This window comes from Hemicordylus capensis, chromosome 5, assembly GCF_027244095.1.
Source record: "Hemicordylus capensis ecotype Gifberg chromosome 5, rHemCap1.1.pri, whole genome shotgun sequence".
Classification (NCBI taxonomy): Eukaryota; Metazoa; Chordata; class Lepidosauria; order Squamata; family Cordylidae; genus Hemicordylus; species Hemicordylus capensis.
The window spans coordinates 180,147,840-180,173,653 of NC_069661.1; the positions used below are offsets into that span (position 1 = coordinate 180,147,840).

General features: G+C 42.4%; 1 protein-coding gene across 4 annotated transcripts in view; it reads right to left on the minus strand.

Annotated features, from left to right (window-relative positions):
• Positions 1–25,814, minus strand: part of ADAMTS20 (ADAM metallopeptidase with thrombospondin type 1 motif 20) — a 127,141-nt gene that overhangs the window by 79,417 nt on the left and 21,910 nt on the right. For all 4 annotated transcript variants that reach the window (XR_008309106.1, XM_053258083.1, XM_053258082.1 and 1 more), the window contains exons 3-9: positions 25,072–25,228; positions 14,477–14,736; positions 4,916–4,999; positions 3,886–4,010; positions 3,111–3,151; positions 2,751–2,856; positions 142–288 (exon numbers count right to left, since the gene is read on the minus strand). Coding sequence is in view for 3 of the 4 variants with exons in the window: in XM_053258083.1 (XP_053114058.1) it covers positions 142–288; positions 2,751–2,856; positions 3,111–3,151; positions 3,886–4,010; positions 4,916–4,999; positions 14,477–14,736; positions 25,072–25,228 (920 nt within the window). In the remaining variant the exon portion in view is untranslated. The remainder of the gene's footprint in view (positions 1–141; positions 289–2,750; positions 2,857–3,110; positions 3,152–3,885; positions 4,011–4,915; positions 5,000–14,476; positions 14,737–25,071; positions 25,229–25,814) is intronic.

Below are 25,814 nucleotides of genomic sequence, written 5' to 3' on the forward strand. Positions count from 1 at the left end.
ATTCCTCCTCTCCAAGAGTTTATTTTGAAAATAATCCAAAAGGTCGCGCATGTGTGTATTGAATGAAATCAGACAACTCCTCATAAGTTGCTGTATCGATGTGTTATACGTATAAAGCACCTTAACTGGAATAATACTTACTCAAGAAATTCAGTAATATATTTCTGACTACATTTTGACCAGGTCCATGGGCTTGAATGGTAGTTTAAAGTCGGGGCCATAACATGATACTGGTGTTTAATTCCAACTTCTTTACATTTAAAACTGTCGTCATGGGGTACATTAAAACTAAAACATAGAAAAAAATACTCAAGTCAAATCCAGAAAGGTACCTTTTACATGTTTACACTAGTGAACATTAAATTGATATAGCACCACATTAATTACAATAATGCATTATTGTATTCAATAATACATAGCAACTCATTAATTACAACAACAACAACTTGGGATTTTTATTGCCTTTAACATGCAACAATTATTATTCCTGAAATCAATAGAATCTGCATCTGGTCAATTTTTCTAGATTCAGAAGCCAACATCCATATTAAAGCTACACGCTCAGTTAAAAAACACAAAGCATGTATAGCAGCTTCATGTCCAATTCTGAAGCTCAGGAGCACAATTTTTGCCAGTCTCCTCTTGCCCTGGAAGCACTCTGTGCAATCTGCAGTTATGTATCTGAAGGATGCACAACCGTCAGGGCCATAATTTCAGATTGCACAGAGCATATCCAGGGAAAGGGGAAATTGGTAGAAATCACTCCCCATTATCATATGCACTTCTGAAGTGGGCACACAACTGAAACATGCATGTTTTTGGCTGTGCATGCACTGCATTAGTATGTATATTGGCCTCCGTATTTAAAAAGCACATTTCCTACAATACCATTCCTACAACAAATAAATATATTACAGAGTGAGAGTTCAATGCAAACTTTTAATTTTTTTTTAAGTGAAAAGATCTTAGTGAGTTCCAGTTCTCAGAAATTCTAGTAGGCTTCCTACTTAAACGTACTTCAAAAATATGTCAGTTGTCCCCAGACCCCAGCCCAAGAAGACACGGAGACATTTTATGGATGAAAAGGGCCACAACTTTATTAACAAAACAACAGGCGTGGCAGACTGGAAAACCAGGTGATTAATCACCATCAGAGAACAGTGCGGGCCCCTAGGCATGGGCTAAGATGCCAACGTCCTACCCATTGCCTTATTGGGTGACACACCCTGGCTCAGGAAACAGGCAGGTACATCCCGCCTAATTCCTTCAAAGCCAACCACCCCCTTTAAAAGAGGGGATCTGGATACTTCAAGGTCTTCACACACCCCGGACCGCGCAGCCCAAAGGTTGGTGAAGTCCTGAAGCAGGTTTCATGGCAATCAATTCTCCCAAAGGCCACAAAGGAGTGATTAACCACTCAACCTTTAAATATCCAAGGGTGCTCACCGATATTCTATACCTCAACTTACCCCTCGGCCCGCACTGTTACTGCCGTTGTGACCTACCTAAATCTAACTAGCAGCTGAGTACAGAACGGAGTAGGCAGAAAAAAACCCAACAGTAGGCCAATGCGTTGAGAGCAAAAAATTCCTACTCAGCCCCCTAGGGCAACCAGTCACTAGACCCGCTCTGCATCAGGGAAGGGAGGGAGGGGATGGCGCAGGCCAGACTGCAGGGATGAGGCATGGATTGGCCGATTGCGGCCGAAACCATGCCCCCTTGAACCAAACCGGCCAATCAGGCCGCTTCTTGGGCCTCGTGCGGAGCCGGGCTGGGACAAACTCCCTCCCCTCCGCACGAGGCCAAGGGGAGGGGGAATCCCAAATATACCAACATGATGTAACAGGGTGTCTAAAAGACTACCACAAATCAGGAATTTCCTGGTTCAAATCTTATCCCTGACATGAACTCATTAGATGGCATTAGGCAGGTTGCAATCTCTCAGCCTCAGCACCACACGTAATATGGGACTAATGCACTGATCTACCTTTCAGGGCTGTTGTAAGGATTAGACTAAGATACTGTAAAGCACTTTGAACAGGGCTATGTAAATATTAAGTATTATAATGGAAATATTGAATTGCAAACACATGCTTTCATTCCAATCATCCCTTATACTTCTGATTCACTATTTGTTTTAAGAAAAAGCAGCCCAGTCTCATGGCCGGCTGAAGCTATTGATCAGGATGCAAGGCTTTCACAGTAGGGATATGATGTGAAACAGGTTTGGTGCTGCAAGGAGGGTAGCGGTGAGCAGGGTCTTTTTTTAAAGGGAAAGCAGATCCTTACCTACTCTCTGCTGCCTCATGCAGCTTCCTGTTGCGGTGGCATTTGTCCCAAACACCACCACATGGCGCCAGCACACACATAGGTGGGCACCATTTGCATGGTCAGCAACACCATGCTGACCACACAAATGATATCCGAGCATGCATGGATGACATGTGACATACGTGGATGACATGTGCTACATGCAGGTACTTGGGACAAGCGCCACTGCAGTAGGAGGAAGCTTCATGAGGCAGCAGACAGCAAGTAAGGACCTGCTCTGGTTTGTTTGTTTTGAAGATCCCACTCACTGCTCCTCTCCCTGTAGCACCAAACGGGTTCAGACCTCATCCAAACCAGTCCAGAGCCAAACCTGTGCATGAACCTGAGTTCATGCACATCCCTATTTCACAGCAAAAGCTACAGTGGCACCTTATGTTCAACAAGTTAAAAGATTTACGTAGTAGAAAAGGCATACTTACACATGTCCAAGTTCATGTGCTATTGTAAATGCAGCACTTAATCCATTTTCCTCACTGATAGAACAGCTGCGCAGTGGGTCACACATTGTACCCAATTCAGCTAAACCTAGAAAATTGAATTTGTTATATAAAGTTAAAGATATTATATAGTAGTAGTGTCTGCACCACAAACTAATACAAGCCTACAATCGTGCTTTATATTTATCACAACGTAACCATAGTTTTCAATTATAAAATTACTCTTCAGATTTTTATAAAACATGATAAATCCACATAGTGTATTTACATTTTAAGATGTGCACTTTAATACTATAGAAAATGTGCAAAATTAATCATAGTTGTCTTTTAACTTTAACATACCTAACGTATCACATTTTTCTCTAGCTCTGCAGATATCTTCCCTTGAAGAAACAAAAGGTTTTGTAAAATGTTATATTAAAAAGACATTACAATGATTCCAGAAATCTACACAATATTTGCCATAGTAGTAACAATTTGAATCCTTTATTCAGTTTAAATTAACTCCTGTTTGTCAAAGGAATTTCAGAGTTTTTACATTTTTGGAGGCCAGCTACAAGCTCTGCCTTTTTGCCCAGTATACAATATCCTCTACGTTCTGCAATGCAAAATTATGTCTGTATTTATTAAGCTAAAGGAGCGCCTTAGAATCAGGCTGTCTAGTTGTATTCCTAAACATGTGTAGTTTGATTTCCCCCCCTCATTTTTTTTAAATCAATGGTACCTGGTTCCAATAAAGATTGAAGCATGTGCCTTATATGGTCGTGTAGGCACACAGATGTAACACTAGCTGATTCAAAACTATGATAAAGAGATCAGGAGTGGGCCATGGGATGACATGTACACCGCTCTGAGCTCCACAGAGGAAGAGCAGGATAAAATTAAATGAATGAATGAATATTCCCTCCTGCTGCCTTTCCTCCTCTTTCTCACATTGGTCCCATGTCTATTTAGCTTGTTTCATTGTCACATCTGAGTGATGTTAATACTAGTTAAAATGAAGGTTGGATAATGACTACAACTACTCTAAAGAGGAATCTATTGTATTTCTATGCAGCAATAATGCAGGATAGGGATAATAAAGAGAACTGATGTTGAGTTATCTCAGATACTATACCTAGTAATAAGAATTGCAGTATCATGATGAGAAGGATGAGCATCATCCAGAATGTTTTGCGTTTGTTGCCATAAACAGAAATTGCGAAGAGTAGTAGCTGCATTAAAACTGATAGCTGGTCCTTCCTGTACATAATTTGCCAAGAGAAAACAAACACAGCAGTAGTCTTGCACCAAACGTTCAATACTTGCTCTGGAAAGTGTATCCCCACAGATGACATACTAAATCTGAGCTAATTGTGAATTTCATCAAAATAAACAGTGACAGAACTAATTTTTAAAAATGTGTATGAATACATACCTACACTCTATTTCTAAGCATTTACTTATAAACTATCTACCAACAGGTACAGAATCAAAATGGTTGAAATATCATCTTATTCATCTTTGCACCAATACCAGTTAGCAGTTTCAATTCCAGGGTGTTGGGAGAAAAAAAATCTAAGGGTCAAATTAGATGTGACTTCAATCACTTCAATGGCCCAGATGTCCTTCCCGCCCCTCTCCTGTACACAGAACATGGGGAGGAGCTGATCTGGATCGGGACTGCGGGGCAATAGCCTGGCTTACATTTTACTCCCACCACAGTCCCAATCCTGATTTGGCTTCCCCATGTGCTCCAATGGGACACTTGCTTCAGGCCAAATAGGATACCAGGGGAACCCAATCTAGATCAGGACCATGGCAGGAAGATAAGGTTAAAGCCCCCGTATTGTACTCCCAATTCTGATCAAGCTCCTTCCACATGCTGTTTACTGGGGGGAAACAAACATGCAAGAACCAATTACATAACTAAAGTCATGTCTAGTTTGGCCCTTAGACTCTAGTGCAGTATTTCAGACCCTACAAACCCTGAATGACAGCAGCTCTCCAGGCTCTCGTGCATATGGCTTTTTAAAAAAATATTAAAAATGTATCTGAGCTTTAAAAACTTTTTTTGAAAACAAATGTGCTCAACTTTTAAAAAGCACAGGAAAATATATTCTAAGCTTAATATTACAATTTGGAACATGAAAACAGTTTTTTCTTACCTGTTCACTGTGAACTACAATTAATTTTACAATCATTATATTTATCTGATTTCCTATACTTGAGTCTTTGTAGATTGTTGCAACCTAAATAAATACAAGCGAAAATGTAAATATGCTATATTACATTTTCCTCCTACAGAAAACAATATTCATATGATGCCGATAATCAAACATTGTTATTTTGTTTCCCATTACATTACAAACACACAGGTGCAATATCAATAAGCATAAGATAGGCAAGTAATGCCAAAATAATGACAGGTTGCTTACCTGTAACTTGAGTTCTTCTAGTGGTTATCTGAGCTCTTACACAATTGGGCTTTGCCCTTGCACAGAGACCTCATTGGAGTTATCTAAGCTGATTTCTCAAATAGGTGGTAGCGACTCCCCTTCCAGTGGTCACATGTCCTCCCTCATTCAGTCCCTGAGACCATTGACCTAGAGAACTAGAGAGGGGAGACTGGACAGGCGTGTAAGAGCACAGATGACCACTAGAAGAACCCAAGGTACTAATAAGTTCTTCGTTCTTTGATTTGGTCTCTGTGTTTTATGTGATTGGGTGCATAGCAAGCTGCACCCTGTGAATATCTTACCTGGGAGGTGGGAGTTAGGCGAAGAGCAACCGTAGGATGGCCGTGCCAAAGGCTGCATCTTTTCTAGAGCAAACATCAAGGGCATAATGTAGAGACGCCCAAGTAGCAGCTTGGCATATGACATCCAGCGGGATAGCTCTGTCAAAGGCCACAGATGCTGCTAACGCTCTGATGGAATGTGCTCTGAGAAAGAAAGACAGTTCTTTCTTGGCCAGTTGGTAAGATAACATTATAGTTTGGATTAACCATCTGGAAACGGTCTGGGAAGACGCAGCTTTCCCCTTGTTAGGTCCAGTATGAGCAACAAAAAGTGACTGAGAGGAGCTCTCTGTGGCAGCCCTATGCACATAAAAGGCTCTATGGACATTTAAGATCTGCAGGTGGCATTGTGCATCATCCATAGGGCTAGGGAAGAACACTGGTAAGGTAAGAGGTTGAGACCGGTGAAAAGAGACAACTTTGGGGAGAAAGGCAATGTGAGGGCAAAACACCACATTGGCCTTGTGGAAGACTAGATAAGGTGCATCCACTCTTAAAGCCCTTAACTCGTTCACTCTTCTGGCAGATGTGATGGCTATGAGGAACATCACCTTGCAAGAAAGGAGATCCAGAGAAATGGTCTGAATAGGCTCGAAGGGGTGTCACATGAGGGATGCAAGCACCAGAGCGAGGTTCCAAGATTTGGGCCATGATAGGTGGGTCTGGGTATAGGTGGGCCAGAACTTTCAGAAAGTTCTTTAAGATGGATGTAGGTTGAGGTGGCAAATGTGCCACAATGGCCGCTAGGTGGACTCTCAGGGAAGAAAGCTTGAGGCCTGATTCTTTCAACCAAAGGAGGTAAACACAAACATGCTCCACAGAGTGTGATGTTGCAAGAATGAAGGAAGGCAAGAAAAAGTGTCCAGTTATGGTGATATGACTATTGTTGCAGGTTTCTTGGATGCAGGCAAGACTTGTTGTAAAAGCTGTGGGAAGAGGGCCATATTCACCACACAGTGAGGTGCAGTCTGTCAAGGTCCGGGTGCAGGAGCTATCTGGAGCATTGCATGAGGAGGTGAGAATATACTGGCAGATGACAGTGGTGGCCTGATATGGTGGTTGCCTGACATGAGGCGCATGAGGGGGAGGAACCAGTGTCTTCTGGGCCACCATGGGGCTATAAGGATGCACTCCACCTGATCCTGCTGAATCTTTCAAAGTACCCTGGGTAACAGTGGAATGGGGGGAAATAGGTAAGCTGTCCACCCCGTCCATGAAGTTGCAAAGGCATCGCCCAGGGAATAAAGACCTGTCATGGCCGAGACCTCTGAGTCAGAAGAGTCAGAGGAGGACCGGGAGGACTTGGTTGGGAGAGCAGGCTCAGAAGCATATCAGGAGGACTTGGCTGTGAGAACAAACTCTGAAGCTGAAGTGGAACAGCAGCAGACAGGGGAATCTGAACAGCTGGCAGAGATGAGGGCTGAGGAGACTGATCAGGAGGAAGCTGGAATTTCACCTGTGTTAAGAAGACGTCTCAAGAGAAAGGCTCAGTGGAAGACACGCAGGCGTAAGATCTTGCGGGAGAGGGAATAGAAATACTGAGTCAGGACAGCCTGATTGGCTGCCAGTTATCTCGAGCCCTATATCACGCAAACGCTGTTCCTGAGACGGTACTGTCAGCAATGCTGCCTACCGCAGACAGTGTTCCTCGTGCTTATAATTGTTCAACCTTTCTTATTTCAGCCTGTCCTTGTTCTGTTCCTTCCTTGCTCCTTTATTTCAGTTAATGCTCAGATATCATAGAGGGGGGTACCTAGTTTAGTTTCAAGGGGACTTTATTTTGTTTCTACTACTTCATCTTTGAGAGTCATCCTTTGCTTTCGTCCATGCAGCTAAGCTGCTACTTTCTTATCTACAGAATTTCTATCTTGACTCACAGAAGTGGAGCTGGAGGAACCATAAATCCTGTTGGGTCAGCCGTGCCAACATATTTACAACAAGACCCCTGCTAGCCCTGGAGGAGTAAAGGGAGGATTTATTGTTCAGGCACAATGCAAAGAGATCTACTTCCATGTGGAAACATTGGTCTAACAAGAAGAGCACAAGGTCCCTGTTTAGTTGCCATTTGTGTGAGTCTACCCGCTGCTCTGCTGAGGGCATCAGCTTGAACAATGGATATGCCCTGTATGTGGACGGCACAGGGATGATGGAATGTGCACCATGACCAGACGTCAAGTGACAGGTTCAGTAGGCTGGTGCCTCCCTAACTGTTGAGACAGGCCTTGGCCGTAGGGTTGTTGGTCTGGATTGTAACTGTGGAATGATGGAGAAGAGGCAGGAAGCCATTGAATACTTTGAAGATGGCCAATAGTTCAGGAGGGCTACAGTGGTGGCGAGGGAGCGGAGGACCGACTGCGGGGTGTCTGCCATCAGGAGCTAGTCATCCAAAAATGGGAAAACCTGGGAAGACCGTTTCAGTAGGAAGGCCACCACTGGAGCTATACATTTGGTAAACACTCTTGGGGGTAGGCCGAAGGGGAGGGAGTGGAATTGATAGGTGGTGCTGCCTATATTAAAGTGTAGGTAGCGCCAAGATAATATATGTCTTTAAGGTCCAGAGAGATTAACCATGTGTCCCTCTTCAAGAGTGCTAGGATGGTAGTGATGGTGCTCATACAGAAATGTTTGTAAGTGAACATTTAGATGCCTGAGGGCCAGGATGGGGTGGAGGTCCCCATCATGTTTGGGGACTGTGAAATATGGGGAGTGGAAACCCCATGAGGAGGGGTTTAGGACTGATTCTATTGCCTGTCTGTCAAATAACGAAGAAACCGCCACAAAGAGGACAGGGGTGGCTTTGATAGTGACTTTGGATGGGGGTGTAGATGAAAATCCCAGCATGTATCCAATTCTTATTATTGTGAGGACCCACGAATCTGATGTAATGATCTCCCATTTGTGAAGTAGGGAGACAGGTGGGTCCCCAGGCTGTGCTGGAAGGAAGAGTCACTGTTTGTTGGTGAAGGTGGAAGGTGGTCTAGGTTTGTTGGGACATGTGCATTGTGTGGCATATGCCAGACATTTCCCGTAAGGCTGATATTGCAGTGTACAAAAGGAGTGGTCACCCTGTTGGAACTGGGAGGCAGGTCGTTGTGGTTGGGTGTGATGCCATCTGGTCAGTCTTTGCTGCCTAGGCATGGGGTTTTGAAAGCTCACAGAGCAAGCTGTATTATGGAGGTGTTGGAACTTTTGTAAGGTTTCATCAGTCTTTTGACCAAAAAGTGCATTTCCATCAAATGGCAAATTTTCAATGCAGGCATTGGGCATCATACGAGAGGCCAGATGAGCACAGCCAAGCATGGCGGAGGATCACTATGCAACTGGCCACAGAAGTCACTTTAGGCCAACTTTAGAGGCACATTCAGCAGAGTGTCTGGTAGAATAGAGCTCCTGTTTTATGAGCTGGGTCGCTTCTTTGAGGAAGGTTTTAGCAGGGTCCTTCTTATCTGGTGGAAGGTGGTCTAAGAAGGGCGCCAGATGTTCCCACAAAAAGTGGTTGTATCGGGCTTTGTAAATTTGTTAATTAGACTGCTTGAAGTGTAAGGCCAAAACAGAATAGAGGGGCCTGACAAATAAGTCAAATTTTCTGCCCTCCTTGTCTGGAAGTGTGGAGTTCGAGCCTAATCTATTCTTTGAAATAGAGGATTCCAGCACCACCAAATTAGGTGCGTTGCAAGAAGTTTCCCACCTGGTCATCCTTGTGGGTTGAAGTAATGAGGATGGTCATGACCAGCAGGTTTTGGCAATATCCATGAGCACGGCATTCATAGGACGGGAAACAGGGACTCCTGTATCTGCCTCAATAAGACCAAACACAGGATCTGGTTTAGCATTACTTTGTTGGGCGAGAGCTATGCCTAGTGAAGCTGCCATGTGGGAAATGTATTCTGAGTAGGTCGGAGGGGGAGGAGTCATGGCACGTAAGGTCGGACTGGGCATCATCTTCTTCGGCTGATGCCTGGTCAGAGGCCTCTTCAGCACTTGGGTCGTGTTGGATTGGGTCTGATGGATGGTTTGAGTAAGAGGAACCCGGGGTTGGTCCTGAGAGGGAGGGTTCCTGATCCTAAGGTGGAGGTGGCTGGTGTGGCCTTGTAGGCAGATTTTGTTGTTTATTATTTATTCATTCATTCATTCGATTTTCATACCGCCCTTCCGAAATGTAGTGGTTCGGGGTGGTTTACAATTAAAAACAGAAACCATTAAAACCAATAACAATTAAAACAGAAATATAAATATGAACACCAATTAAAAAACATCTTAAAACACAATTATACTATCAGAACAATTAGAACCCTGAAAACCAGGTTAGCATTAAAAACAATTAAAACTAATTAAAAACCCTGAAAGGCCAGGCCAAACAGATGGGTTTTAAGGGCTCTCTTGAAGGTCAGTAAGGAATTAAGATTGCAAATTTCTGCTGGGAGTGCATTCCACAGCCCAGGAGCAGCTACAGAGAAGGCCAGCCTCTGAGTTGCCACGAAATGAACCAGTGGTAACTGGATATGGACCTCCTCAGATGACCTTAACGTGTGGTGGGGATCATGTAAAAAAAGGCACTCTCTAAGATATCTCGGACCCAAATCATTCAGGGCTTTAAAGGTAATAACCAGCATTTTGTATTTTGCCCAGAAACATATTGGCAGCAAGTGTAACTGTTTCAAAACAGGCATAATATGGTCTCTCTGGGTTGCCCCAGAGACCAATCTGGCTGCCGCATTATGAACTAACTGAAGTTTCCGGACTACATACAAAGGCAGCCCCACGTAGAACGCATTGCAGTAGTCAAGCCGGGAGGTTACCAGCTGATGCACCACTGTTTTGAGGTCATTCTCTTCAAGGAATGGGCTCAGCTGTCGAAACAGCCAAAGCTGATAGAAAGCACCCCTGGCCATGGCCTCCACCTGAGATACCAGGGTGAGGCCTGGGTCCAGGAGTACTCCCAAGCTGCACACCTGCTCCTTCTGGGGGAGTGTAACCCCATCCAGCACAGGAAGATCTAACGCATCCCTCAAATTCTGAGCCCCCACAATGAGCACCTCCGTCTTGCTTGGATTCAGCTTCAATTTGTTCTCCCTCATCCAGCCCATTACTGCCTGTAGGCAGGCATTTAGAGAATGAGTGCCATTTCCTGAAGATGAAAAGGAGAAGTAGATTTGAGTGTCATCAGCATACTGATAACACCCAGCACCAAACTTCCTGATGACCTCACCCAGCGGTTTCATGTAGATGTTAAAAAGCATTGGTGACAGAATGGAGCCCTGAGGATTTGTCTCATTGTTGGCGCAGAGGTTGTCTAGATGGCACTGAAGGTGTAGGCATAGTCTGCCTACAGGGTCTAGAAGTGGTGTGCTGAGGAGAGTGAGATCTATCTCTAGGAAGTTGGTAGTAGTCCCACTGGTCCAGCTGGGAGCAAGAAGATCGGTAAGGTTGTTTCCTAACAGTCTAATGCCAAGGAGCAGAGTCATATAGATTTGACTCTCTAGGGTAAGAGGCCAAGGTGTGGTAGGACCTGTGGGCTGGATGTTTGTCCCAATTATAGTAAAGATTAATGTAGCGAGAGTCCTCTCGTGAGTGATGGGTAGTACAAGAGCATGGCAGGGTAGAATGTAGGTACCTAGGATTTGGTACAATACGTCAAATTCTGATGCAAATTCTTCTTCCTCCAATGGCATGTCATCCTCATATTGGCATTCCTACTGGAGGACAGCCTCCTGGTCTGGCTGGCTTTCTTGATCCCCATGGCCTTCATTTTCTGAAAAATTGTCTTGTTCCTCAGTATTGAACTTGGTACCAAGAGGTTCCGAGGGGTCAGGTTGATCTGCCTTGGATTCGAGGGCCTTGGATTCTAGAGTCCCAGGATTGATTTCGGGTTTGTGGAGTAAGGGTGCCCACTGTTGCAATTGAGAAGTCTCCTGTTGAGCACACAATTTACACTTCCTTTTTGGCTAAAGTGACGCAGAATTCACCACTGATGGTGCACTGCATTTTAGAGACTTAATCAAAAGTTGGGTTGCCTCTCATCTCTTTTTCTTTTCCAGGATTGTGACCAAGGCACTAGAACTTGAGGGTGCGTAGGCCATGGACTGCGTCATGGCACTAGATGAGGGTGCCGTGGCACTAGACAAGGATACCGAAAACAAGGGAGCTCTAGGGCCATTGGAAGGCCCTGAGGTGGACAAACTGCCGGCAGTATTAGAAGCAAGGGGCTGTGAGCCCAATGATGGAGCGGGCAGGGGAACAACAGCCTGTATGGAGGTGGAGAAGGCCACCTGAAAAGACTGGAGGGCTTGTTCCTAGAGCCACGAGCAGAGGTGAGAGGACTGGTTTTTCTTGGCACGCTTCATGAATTTAGTGCACTGTGCGCAGGTGTCCACTCTATGTGCCTCACCAAGGCAAGGTGAGTAGTAGTGTGCATGGTTTTGGTCCGGCGCCATTGGCATGACCTCCGGACCAGTCCGGCGGTCCGTATGGGCGGGGGACTGTAACTTTAAGTGGGGGGGTGGTAGTACTTACCACCCCCCGCCGCTCTTCCCCCTCCGGCGCTGGTCCTTTGAAAAATCTTCTTGGGGCGGCAGAGTTCCTCCCTGCCGCCCCTGCCCCCGTCGTTGTTCCTTAAGGTGCAAAAGAGACGAGTGCTAGCGGCGCGCAAGCAGCCTGCGCGGCGCGCGCACTCGTCTCTGATGCGGCCGCGCGCGCGCCGCAAACATGTGATGTATGCGGAGCGCGCGTGGCAGCGTCAGAGACGAGCGCACGCAGTGCAGGGCGCATGCGCGCCGCTAGCGCTCGTCTCTTTTGCACCTTAAGGAACAACGACGGGGGCAGGGGCGGCAGGGAGGAACTCTGCCACCCCAAGAAGATTTTTCAAAGGACCAGCGCCGGAGGGGGAAGAGCAGCGGGGGGTGGTAAGTACTACCACCACCCCCGCTTAAAGTTACAGTCCCCCCCCATGCCGGACTGGGGGGGACTCCAGACCATGCACACCCCTAAAGGTGAGGCACATAGAGGCAACAAGGTTGTGTTTGTTGGTGGAGGGAAATTTGGCCCTGCAGTGGGCACAAAACTTAAAAGTGGTCTTGCTGGCCATAAGCAGTCATTTTGGGTTGAAAATGCCAGCCTCAGGAAGGAGGCAAGTGGGGTGGGGTGCAAGGGTAAAATCAAAGTGTTAACCAAAAAGCAGGAAAGAACAAGCAATAAAAGGAAGGTAGCGATAACTAAGAGAGAAGGTGAAATAAGAGAGATGATCATCTTCTTAGCTCAGAGCAACTCACAAATGCTGACATTCTGTTGACGGACGAAGAAAGACTGAAAGAAGGACAACATGTGACCACTAGAAGGGGAGGAGCTACCACGTATTTGAGAGAGAAGTTAGCTTGGATAACTCCAACGAGGTCTCTGTGCATGCGCAAAGCCCAATTGTGTAAATCACAGAGACCACATTGAAGAACCATAGCTACTTAGTAATTTATAGTAAACAAGTCCTGAGTTAGCTGCACAATTTAACAAAATTTGCTCAAAATTATCATTTCCTGGGATAAGGGTTAACATGTTGGCAATCTATACTGCAAAGTTAAGGTAAAGATGCTTGATATAGAGCCATTTCTTAGGTTACATTTTCTCTACACACAAATGCCATAGGAATGTCATTTCCCTCACTATACTCAGAAGGTAACTGCACAGCCATTTAGGGAGAAATGTAATGTAAGAAGTCGTTTATTGTCCCACTGGGACCTATCAGACCTGAGAAACCACTGGAACATCCCTATAATACCATCAGAAAGCCATATTTTGTTGGAAGCTGTTGGCACAGTACAGTAGTCCTTCACACACAATTCTACAATTTATTTTTTATGCAACATGTCATTGAACATGCCTATACGCCATCTTGTTCATGTGCTTCAGTTTAACTCTTCTCTCTCAGAGGAGAGCAGGTCTTGTGGTAGCAAGCATGATCTACCCTGCTTTCCATTTGGATGGGAGACTACATGTGAGATTTGTAAGCTATTCCCCTTAGGGAATGGGGCCATAGCTCAGCGGAAGAGCATTTGCTTTGCATGCAGAAAGTCCCAGGTTCACTCCCTGGCATCTCTAGGTAAAGCTGGGAGATACTCCAGCCTGAATCCTTGGAAAGCCACTGGTAACAGCATAACTCGGTATAAGGCAGATTCCTATGTTACCAAAAAAGTCAAAGGCAACTCTTACATGCCTTATCTGAATGCTAATTAAAGAGTTCCATCTCAGTAACATATTTGCCTTGGCAAATGTATCTCATCTATAATCTCATTAGGCCAAAATGCTTTATTTTCTAGGAAATTAAAGGAAATTTAAATTCTAGAAAATTAAATAGGCTTAGAACTATGGGAACTAGTGTTGTACATTGATGAATACACAAGAGATTTACAGAGGCAAATCTGGCATAACTTGTATTAACAGCATTATTTCTGTGCTCCCATGGATCATCACAGATCTGCTGTGAAAACAAATTTGTCATTGGATAGTGTCAACTAAGTAATATAGGCCAGCATCCAAAGAAATGCTTGGGCATATGCCAAGTTATTGCACCAGCCCAGTGGAATGTTTTGGGTCTTTTCTTGAACAGTTGGCACCCTTGCGATATCACAAACTGTTTTTTGAAGTCTTCTCAGTTTTGAAAGCAGTTGGTGTCTAGGAGGGCTGCTGATTGAGAAAAACAAGTCCAAAACCCCTTGGTTCCCAGTAATTAATATTGTTATTCTTTGGAACCTGGTCATAGTTCTGGAAACTACAGTCTAAATGGTAAAAAGTATAAATGATGAACAAGGAATAGTTATATGGGCCACACATTACCCTCTAATTTAATCCCTAATCTAATCCCTAATCCCTAAACTTGAGATTCTTCCTTGAAATTTACATATATGCTGAAATAAATATACTTTAATATAATTTTACTTACTATTGACATAAGTGTTAATACATAGTGCTGCAAATTCCATCCGTGGTGCTGAACCATTCTAGCATCAGCTGTAATCATTACCTCTACATATCTTGGATAGGAAAGAAAACGTTTTTTCCGGGAATGTGGATTGCTTCTATCATTCTCTACAGACAGGTTTTTAGATGCATACTCTAAAACTGTGTTCTCTTGCAGAACATTTATATCTTTAATTAAGCTGCTCTCATATGGATATAGTAAAGTGCTTTTCTTTGGCTCTTCTGCAAATCAAAAGAAAAATTACTATTGCACATGCAATTTACAAGACTAACACAAATCCTAACTTTTTTTTTTTTTTTTTGCTCCTTCAAGCTGCAATTCCAAGTACACTTTCTTGGAAGTTAAGTGCTCATAAAATAAACTATAAAAATGTATTCAGTTTATTTCTTTAAAATATGCCACCATATTTTATATGCTGCTATTTTTCATGTATGAACCCATGGTGGCTTACAACAGAGTTGAGAGTAGTAGATTTTGAATGAGGGAAAGAATGTCACATTTATTTTACATATCAATGTACTTTCAATATTTTAAAACAAATCAGATAAAAAGCAGTTTTAGAAACAAGTAATAAACTGATGTCAACTTTCATATCGTTTTACACACTCACACACACACTACAACACAGGATAGGCCTATGAAAAAGTGATTTTATATGGGCAGAACTCTGTAAGCATGGAAACAATGAAATCACAAATAAGTAATCTGGAAATTTATACATGACATTTATGCTTGGAATGTTTGGGCAACAAGAGCAATGCCTGACAGCCAATAATGGTCCAAAGGAATCTCATAAACCTCATGGCATATTGGACATTGTGAATGATTTCAAGTTTTGAAAGGAGAGAGAAAAATATAACTTGAGTCATTTCTTGCTGAATTCTTGCTATATTTTGTATAAGTTAGAATACTTATACTGTATTCTTCACTCCATTTCAAACAAAGATACTAACAGAAAGTTCCAAACTTAGCAATCTGCCAAAAGGTTTTCTACAGCATCAACTTCTGTTATACTCAATGGATAAAGCAACTCTGAAACTTGGCATGTGCTGCACAACACACACATGGACAAAAGTGTTCCAATTTCCATTGTTGAGTAACTCCACATTATATTACAAAAATCCAGACACCATATGGCAACACCTGTGTGCAAAAACAGCAAGCCCTTCTCAGGCCTCTTCATGGCTGGATATTTTCCAGTAACTAGTGTCCTTCTTCAAGGGTATATACATATGGAATATTTTTCCATCACCTTTCTTTTTTCCAAGTTTCAAATTCCTTAAAAATAACTTTTTCCCCATCTTGGTGCTACAATATCACTGCAAATATTTAATGTATCTGTTTAGTTCAATGGACTAACTAAAGTGTTCTGTTTTTGCAGAATAAATAGTGGAGGAATGGGTTGTGTGTGTGTGAATAATCCATTACAACTGAACAGAAGAATTCGGTTGAAATGCAGTGATATATCCACCAAATAAATGCAATTAAGTTCGCAACAAATTAGAAACACAGTAATGAGACACCAAATAGCAGACTAACTAAAAAATAATACACAGTGAGGTAATTCTCACAACCAGCTCTAGAGCAGCCCTACCCAGGAAGAGCTGCTTGTGAGAACCACCAGGATTGGTCCTGATCTCGGCACTTCTCGCCTAGATAGACTGGGTTTTTTATCCAGGCTAAAAGTGAGGTAGGAGGGCACATGTGTGCCTCCCTCACTGCTCAGTCATGTGGACAGCTGGGCCAGCAGGCATTTTAACTATAAAGGCCAGGGAAGTAGCAACCTGGCCTCTAGAGTTTTCACAATGCACTGTGCTGCTCGCACAGTGCACTGTGGATTCCTGGAGGTCAGGCTTCACTTCCTCAGCCTCCAGATCACCGTGCCACTCGCTGCAAGAGTGATCATGTGGGCGGAAAAGTGGCACTGCAGGGAAGAAGCAGGCAGTCGTTTGGGGAAGGTAGGTGTGATCCTGCCTTCCCCCGCTGCCCTCCCCATCCCCAGCCACAGTGATCATGTGAACGACCCTAGTTAGTTAAAAGCATTACAGGTGCTTACAAGCATAGTTACAAATGTTACAAGCATTTTACATTTATGGGCAGTGTTCCCCAGATGTTGTTGACTACAACTCCCAGCAACTCCAGCTGCAATAGCCTTTGCTTGGGGATTATGGGAGTGGTAGTGAACAACATCTGGGAATCCCTGTTAGAGGGAACACAGTTTATGGGCACAGTATAAATGTTAGGCTGCCTAAGCAGCCCTATTGAAGAACATGCACCTTATAAACAAGACCCTACTTTCCTATAGATGACAGTGTAATATAAAGATAAACATGATGGGAGATCAGGAGAAAAATCAGGCTGAATGATGAACAGGCAGGCATGAGAGAGACAGCAGCCGCCTGAGTAAGGATTTTTGTGGAAAAGGCATTGCCCCTGATATAAAGAGATATATCAGTTAATATTTGCCCATGAGGAAGAGGGGTCACCTCGAAACTGGCTCATAATCCGTGTGCCTGTTAGCACTGCTACTTCTACAGAGTGTTACCAGACTTATAGAGCGTTACCAGCCATTTCAACTTGACACTTTTATGGAGTGGAATCTGTGATTCTTGGCACTTCCATAGAGCGGTATTTACCGTCTCATTCGAGGATATCTATATCGGTGGAGTGGACATTTTGATAAAGTATATTATATCTGTAATTGAAGATATCCAGTTCCAGTTTGTGTTGAATCTTCAGAGACCCTTAACAGTGATTTACAGCAGCTTGGAGTCTTTCATTAGAGGGACCTTCGGTTCCTTTATGACCCATTTGGCATTTATTGAGATACATAAGCATGGACATTGGTGGTTAATATTCTATGTGTTTACCTCATTTGCTATCTCCTGATGTATGCACATATGTGAACATATAGTTGATTTATATTATTTAAGCTATGTAAATATAATTTATGTTTGTATATTTAGTATTTGGGATTTCACATAACAATTGTTTATTTTTACCGTTCATAGCACTGTGATTATTTCACAATGGAGATCTTTATTTTTGTATTATAATGTTTTCAGTTTATATCTTATGTTTTTGGCATCTTCAGGGGAAGCAATTTTCTTTATGATGGTTTATACATGCATTCTCTTTAGAGAGTCCTATAAAGAGGTTCTAATAGATATACATAGTCTATTGTATTCTTCAGACTTTATTACATTGGTCTGACATGGAGGATTTCTTCGTCTTTGATATATAAACACTACCTTACCCAAAGCGATAAAAGGTATTTTCCTTTTAAAAGAAAAAAGACAAGAATTTAAGACAAGGCAAGAATGTTATTGAAGAACAATATATAAACTACAACACTGCCTTATTTTCTTTCCTTTCTTTCCTTAGTTATACAATATTTTAATCTTTATTCCATTTATGTTTTTACTCTCTCCCCTCTTTCCCGTATTTAGATGTTTTTTCATACTGCTTCTTATATCACCTTGCTGCTATATTTTCTCGCTTAAGCACTTGAAAGGTTTTGAACAGCTAGCTATAGTTTCTGTCACTTTCAATTATAACCAAGTACTAATTCCCCCAGCCCTCCTTGCTTTCATTACCACCAGTGATTTTAATTGTTTTTAACATTTAGTTTATCTTAGTGTTTTACTTTGAACATAGGTAGCAGCCTTCTATTTAGTCAGACCACTGCAATATCTAGTTCAGTAATCTGCACTAACAAGCAGTGGCTCTCCAGGGTTTCACAGCCCTAACTGGAAATGCTGGGACTGAACCAGAGACCTTCTATATGCAAAGCACGTGCTTTTCCACTGAAGAGGGTCAGTGGAAGTGGATGAGGGTCCTATAAGGATGATCTGCCCGAGAAGGTTATTGGATCCAACAGGATTCCAAAAAGCTTTGGAAGGATTTAGTGTTGGCTCTGCTGGTGATGGGGCTCTGATGAACTGGTGTAGAACTGGAACAATAAACTCACCAGAGCAGTAGGCATGACCACTCCTAAGCGTTCTCTCTGACCTGCTTCAAAATTGGCTCCTTGGTATATGTAATAATTACTGGAGATGGTGGCAAAGTATATGACTGGAGCACAAGCGGAGGAAAACTCAACAAGAATCCAACAAATTACAACATAGGGCACATTTGAAGACCTATGCTCAGAAAATATGTGTGACAAAGAAGCGATTCTTTTCTGCCCATATTGCATCCATAAGATCTTGTCCAGCTGAGTTGTTTAAGGTTGTAAGAGGGCTAGTACATGCCCCTTCTCTCTTGAATCACAATCTGGAACCATCAATTATCCATTGTGATGTTTTTAATTAGTTTTTTCAGAATAAAATCTCTCGTATTCAGGCTGACTTTGATTCAAACCTCTCAATTACTGCAGAGTCTAATGCAGAGGTGTCCAGAAACTCCTTGTATGTGGTAAGGTTGGATCAGTTTCAGTTTGTGACTTCTGATGATGATTGGATAAGCTGATTGGAATGGTGCAGCCTACCGCCCGTTCTCTTGTCCCACAAGGCTTATTCTATTTGGCAGGGGGATTGTTGGAGAAGGCCTGGTAGATATTATAAATACTTCTCTGAGGGAGGGCAGGATGCCCTCCTGTCTTAAGGAGACAATCATTAGACCTCTTTTGAAGAAGCCTGCATTGGATCCCTCAGTTAAGCAACGATAGGCCTGTCTCCAACCTTCCATAGCTGGGCAAGGTAATTACCAAGAAATCTCACCACACCACAGATACTTGGGTTGCAGTTGGCAAGACCTTTCCCAGTTGTGGAAATCACAGTATCAAAGCTGCGATTGGGAAAACCATGATTGGCGAGGGATGACTGTACACACTAATGGAATATTATCATGATCTAGTATCCTCACTAGTACAGATGTGCAATTTGATTTGTGCCTAATCAGGGGTGAATCACAGATTTGATCTCATATCAAATCGCCCCTAACAAGGAGGGCCTGATTCGAGGTCAAATGACCTCATGCAGCACCATGCTGACCACTCAAGATGGCATCTGCGTGTGCAAAATGGCCATTTATGTGTTGACGATGCCACAGGCTGCTGAGAACAGGGAAATTCCTGTTCCCAAGCAGAAAGCAGCTGTCAGGTGTGGCTTTTCATAACAGACAACACAGATGTTTACTACAGATAGTGCTGCAGTGGGGCAGTGGTGGAAGAGTGACAGAGGGGCAGATATTTTATTTTATTTATTTATTCATTCAATTTATATTTTGCCAGACTCCAAAGGCTCCAGGAGGTTCACAAAAACAAATACAAAAATAAAATAAAACACCAACTATTAAAACAGCAATTTAAAATTTTTAAAACATTCAGAGATTACTAAAAGCTCGGCTGAAAAAATGTGTCTTAAGGGCTCTTCTGAAGGCCGGTAAAGATGGTAAACCACGAATGTCTATAGGGAGCACATTCCACAGTGTAGGAGTGACTACAGAGCAGGCCCACTCCCGAGTCACTACCAGACGAGCTGGTGGTATATGGAGTCGGACCTCTCTCGATGATCTTAATGTGCAGTGGGGATCATGAAGAAGGAGGTGCTCTCCCAGGAAACCCAGTCCTAAGCCATTTAGGGCTTTAAAGATAATTGCAAACCCTTTGTATTTTGCCCAAAAACCTATTGGCAGCCAATGCAATTGCTTTAAAACAGGCATAATATGGTTTCTCCGAGACACCCCGGAATGCAATCCAGTCACTGCACTGCGAACAAACTGAAGTTTCTGAACTACATACGAAGGCAGCCCAATGCAGAGCACATTGCAGTAATCAAGCCTAGAGGTTACCAGAGAGTGCCAGAGGTTACCAGAGAGATAAGACCTGCCTTTTTCCTTTTAAAGCATCTGCTCACAACGCCGCCCCCCCCGCCAAAATCATTCGGCTGGGACAACTTGAAGCATTTTGGATCCTCAAATTAGAGGTGCCAAAATGCTTCATGCACATCCCTACCACCCAACTCACATAATGAATGGGTAAACGGATGATTTTTTTAAAAAAAATTACTAAAACCCCCACAGCATTCTATGAAGTTTTTTTAAAAAGTTTGCATTTGCCCATTTCTTTTGTGGGTTGGGTAGTAGGTAGCTAGCTAGCATCCATCATGCCCTACCACCCAATCCACTTTGGTGTCCCTAGGGCCTAACCCTGGAGGACAATGGGGTGATTTGAGGTCCTCATTGTTCCCTAAAGGCAAATTCACAATTTTTAAAAAAAAAATTCTGCGAATTTCTGATTCGATTCATCAGAATGGACAGCAATGGACAGCTGGCTCAATTAATCGATTCAAGTTTTTGTGATTCAATTCAAAGTCAAATAGAAAAGCAAAAAGCAATTCATGCACAACTCTACTCACTAGTACGTATTTAAAAGATGCACAAAATTTTCTCTTTAGTTCCAATAGCATGTTTGTCCAGTAAGTTATGGAAGACTAGGGCAAGCCATATGGTTGACACTGTTGAGATAATTTACTGAAGTCACTAAACAGAGCTCTGTCATTTGCCTGGAAACCAGAATGCAGTGTGTTGAATGGTGACATCATCCATGGCTGCTTCTAACATACCCTAGCAAGCTGGGAAAAGAATGGATGTCCCACTACTGCCAAGGCTGAGTTTCAAAGACACAACCATGTAGGAATGAGAGTAACAGGAAAGAGCCGCAGAGAAAAGCCCTGAAACTACCACCCAGCCGTGCCCAGCTCACATAAGCAACATAGGTGCCCAGTATTCTTAATCACAAGTAGTATTCTTAATCACATCATACATCCCTACAACAGCTTCAGGCTACCTGGACAACAAATACTAAGCTTCACCTTGGGATGCTTCTTTTGTTCTACATAGGGTCCCACCTTTCTCAAGGTTCCACAACCCTTGTTCTCACATCTACATGAGTTAGAAAAGAAGCTCCAATGAGTAAGAACACACGTTTATCTACTTCTTCACTTGAAATAAGAGAAAACAAAATTAGAGAAAATGACTGTTATGAAAGTGGTATCTATGTATGTTCGCCTCACATAGCAAGCTTGCAAAGGAGTGTTTCCTAGTGTAAAGTTCACACCTCATTTTTTAATATGAACGAATATATTTATTTCATAGTTAAACAAAGGCTTAGAGACATAAATTTCCAGGAGGAAAGGGCCTCTGTAAATAGGCCGCTACAATTCCTAAGCACCAAGAAAGACTGGGTCACAGCCTCTTATTTCTATACAATCTATTCACCAAAGATGCGCTGGGCGTTTACAAGAGCTCGCTTGAATGCTTTACCCTCAGCGATGCTAGTAGGGAAATTTGAGAGAAAACCCTATGAGGAGAGACTATGCCTTTGCGGAGCTGCTCCCGAAACATTGACGCATTCACTGTTACATTGTCCACTTTATACTGATGAAAGAGATTTATTTTTATCTCAGTTTCTGAAAGATCTCCAAAGCCACTCAGTGGAGACAATTCTTATATGCTTATTAGAAGACAGGGACCCAACAATATCCCTGGCGGTTGCTAAATTTTGTTACAGATTGACCAAACTAAGAGAAGCTAGAGCACAGCAATCGGTTACTGTCAAAGATTCCTGATTTTATATATTTGATGACATTTTAGACTTTGTTTCCATTATTGTTTTCTCTTTTTACTGTGTATATTCTGTGTATATTGATGTTTGATCTAAGATCGTAAATAAACAATAAGATAACATTTCATAGATCTGGTATTACTGATCTTGTCACCAAGATTAATACCAGCAAAACTGGGATTATTAATCTTGGCACCTATTCTACTTTCATATATATAGTTTTTAGCAGCTACACTGCATAGGAGACACAAGGGGGCACCAAAATGTAAAGGACTGTAAGGGAAATGTTACCCTCTCTGAGAGTGTCTGAAGGAATTCTGAAGGAATGGGGGGGGGGAGCTATGAAGTTATTGAGTTTTACCATTAAATCTGAATTTTACCATATTAAATTTTTTACCATGCAATCTGAGCAAGAACAGTCACAAATATGCAGCAGCTTCCATAGTGTATGCCTGGTTAGGCATATTCCACTGCATACTCCTTCTCATAAGGATTGCAGCTCAGTAATATCTGACAACTGTACCAGTACTTCAAACAGAAAGGAGACAGACTCCTAGTTAGTTCTCAGCTCATGTAGGTATTTATAAATAAAAAACCATACTTTAAATCACTGCTAACTTGCATTTGAGAAAACCCAAGCCAAGAAAACAAAAATACACAAAAACAGGGCATATTACACACACTAAAACTAATTATGCAAACTGTGCAAAAAAAATTTCTGTGTATCTTTTCATCATTGCTCAAATATTTCAAAACAGTTGAATTTAAAGAGACCATGTAAATATTTTATTGGTATTGTGTTTAGATATTGTTGAATAGCTAAGACATTTGCACAAAGAAAGGACATATTGTGAGCTAAAAGAAATTGATTATAACAGATTATGCATACATACATAAATAAAATAAGTTTTCTCAATCTGCATAAATGTCTTTAATTTGTAAGTTTTCTTTTGTATGTAACATTTATGTCTTTCAGAATTTTTTTCTCTCATTTTCAACAAACAGTGTAATGGCACGAGTAAGTGATGGCCAACAGAATGTTTGATTAGTAGCAGATGACTGGGCAGTGGGGAGGAGCATGAGGAAAGACCTTGCAGATATGCAGCTCAGCCCACTAAACAGCAAATCATAAAGTGCTTCAACCACAACCGTACAGACTAGAAAACAGAATAGCAGTAAATTGTGAAATCTTGTATATATGGATTTCAAAAGATTATCACCCTAGCCTTATGTCAAACTAGAAGCAAAAGGCTAAAGCAGATCCCAAAGAATGCTGCTGTCATCTCTCTACCAAGTCCTTCACAAAATACTGCTTAAAAGTCAACAAACTTTATTCTGCATCATTCACAGTTGTCTGAACATTCTTAATCTGTATGCAAGTCCTATGCAGAACTCTTGGCAATGGTGCCCCTCTTAAAATGTTTGTGATCTAGTTAATAGAAATGGTGCCCAGAAAGCATATGTTAAATAAAAACAGGACCAAAAAAACCATTATGCACCAGTTCTGCTGGAGTTTTTGCCAGCATCCATGGCTATTCCCACACTTATAAGCTCACCTTTTTTACTGCAAAAAATATTACCCATGTTAAGTCTGCCTCAGATCCTATAGTTAAAATTCATAGTACCTGCCACAATATCAGACTGGCTAAAAACTGCTGCTCTGGGTCTTGGAAGAGGAATGGAAGCTGTCTACTAGTCAACCAAACATGGGGGCGGGGGGCAGAAATAATTTGGCTTTATCTTCTGACTAATCAGCCAAGAATCACCATATGCCTCCAGCCTGAAAAGCCTTTTCAAGAAAGACAGGCACACACTACAAGCCTAAATAAAGGAACTGCCTGTTCAGATCTTTTGATTAATTTCCAAAAACCAACCAATAAATGTATCTAACCTGATTTTGCACTACATTTTGGTATCAATTATCCTCTGGAATTAAGAAACATAGTATAAAAAACCCTAGTTGCAGCTCAATCATTTCAGCAGCATACCAGTAACATAGCAATCTTTATTTTCTCTTCACCACCACTACCCTGAAAAGTAAGAAAAGGGCCACAATGAAATGTTACGTGTGACATGAAGACTAATTGCAATTAGTACCACAATTAGAGGTATGCATGGACCAAAACACATGGTTCGGTTCGAATTCAAATTGAATTCGAACCGAACTGTGTGTTGCCAAACCGATTTAGTCAAACTGACTGGCCAGTCTATTTCACTGAACCAGCGCAACTATACTTGTAAAAGGGAATCCAGTAAAGATTCCCCTTTACAAGTAAAGGGGTGGAAGTCCTGAGAGGCTGTAAGGGGCAGCAGGGCAAAAGAGTTCGTTAAAGTGTCTTACCCAGCTGGTGCAGCTGCCGGCACCGCTACTTACCCCACCTGACATAGCCCCTAGCCAAGCGTGTGCCACAGTGCCTCCTTTACAAAGCTGCCCACATGAAGGCCGGAACTGCACCGCCGCTGCACAGGCAGCTTTGTAAAGGAGGCATCACAGTGCATACTTGGCTATTGGCTATGCCAGGGGAGATGAACGGTGGCATGGGAAGCTGAGCCAGCCAGGTAAGGCACTTTAACTACCTCTCTCACTGCCCCCACCCACCCACTCAACACCAAATCAGTCCGCCCAAACTGGGCTTGGTTCGGTTCAATTGCTGACCAAACTACCACCAGTTCAGTCTGCAATCAAGCCGCCAAACCAGCCTGGTTCAAGACAAACCGGTTAAGCATCGAGCAATTCATGCACACTCCTAACTGCAATTAGTCTTCAACCATCACTTGTAATACCTTATTCCACATCTTGGATGAGGAACTGTCCTGCATGTAACATGAATAAATAGCAGGCATTCTTCTTTCATAAGAACACAAGCAAATCTTGATAAAGATACTCACTTAGCATTGTTATGCAATAATATTAACAAGTCACTGATTATTAATAGTGTTCTGGTTCAAGTAGTATAAAAAAAAATAACTGTTTAAAGTGCAGCTGTACCTGAAATTTCACCAGATTTAAAGGAATTATAAGAATCTTTCTTAAATTCTTCATATCTATATATAAGATGTGGTTTGTTATGGTCATCTTCATGTTCATCTGTTGTCATCAAAGGCTCTAAAAAATATTCACCATCATGGAATCTAAATGTGCCCATCTGAAAATAACAGAAAGGGAATTACTGGAATGGAGCAACAGAGAAGCCTATAGGTTTTTCCAATCTAAAGACCTAGAATGGAAACAGGGGTTCTGAGACACACCCCGCCAGAATGCAGGTATAGCCAGGATGGCAGCAATGGTGGCGAGCAGAGGAGCAGGTACAGACCTGCTCTCTGCTTTAAAAAGGACTGTGGAAGTCCTCAAATTTAAAAGGAGGTGCCGGCGATTCAGACAGCAAAATCACATTTTGGCACATTCCTATGTACGATGACTTCTGTGTCCCACATTGGGAATAATGGAAGTCATACACAATGTGTGATTGTGCCAGAAGTCGGTAGTTCTGGTACTATGCTCCTGGGCAGCAGCACTGCTACATGTGCTAAAGACCCAAGGAGCGTGGTGGGCATCTGCAATGTCCACACTGCTTTGAGGGACATGAAATCCAATAGCAGTAAAATGAATTTTAAAGTATTTTAGTCCTAATTCATGAAGTATTTCTTACTTCTCTAGAAATTGTGGTCAATGGGAAAATTAAAGATGAATGCATGTCATCAGAAAAAAGACAGTACTTGATATTATCTCAG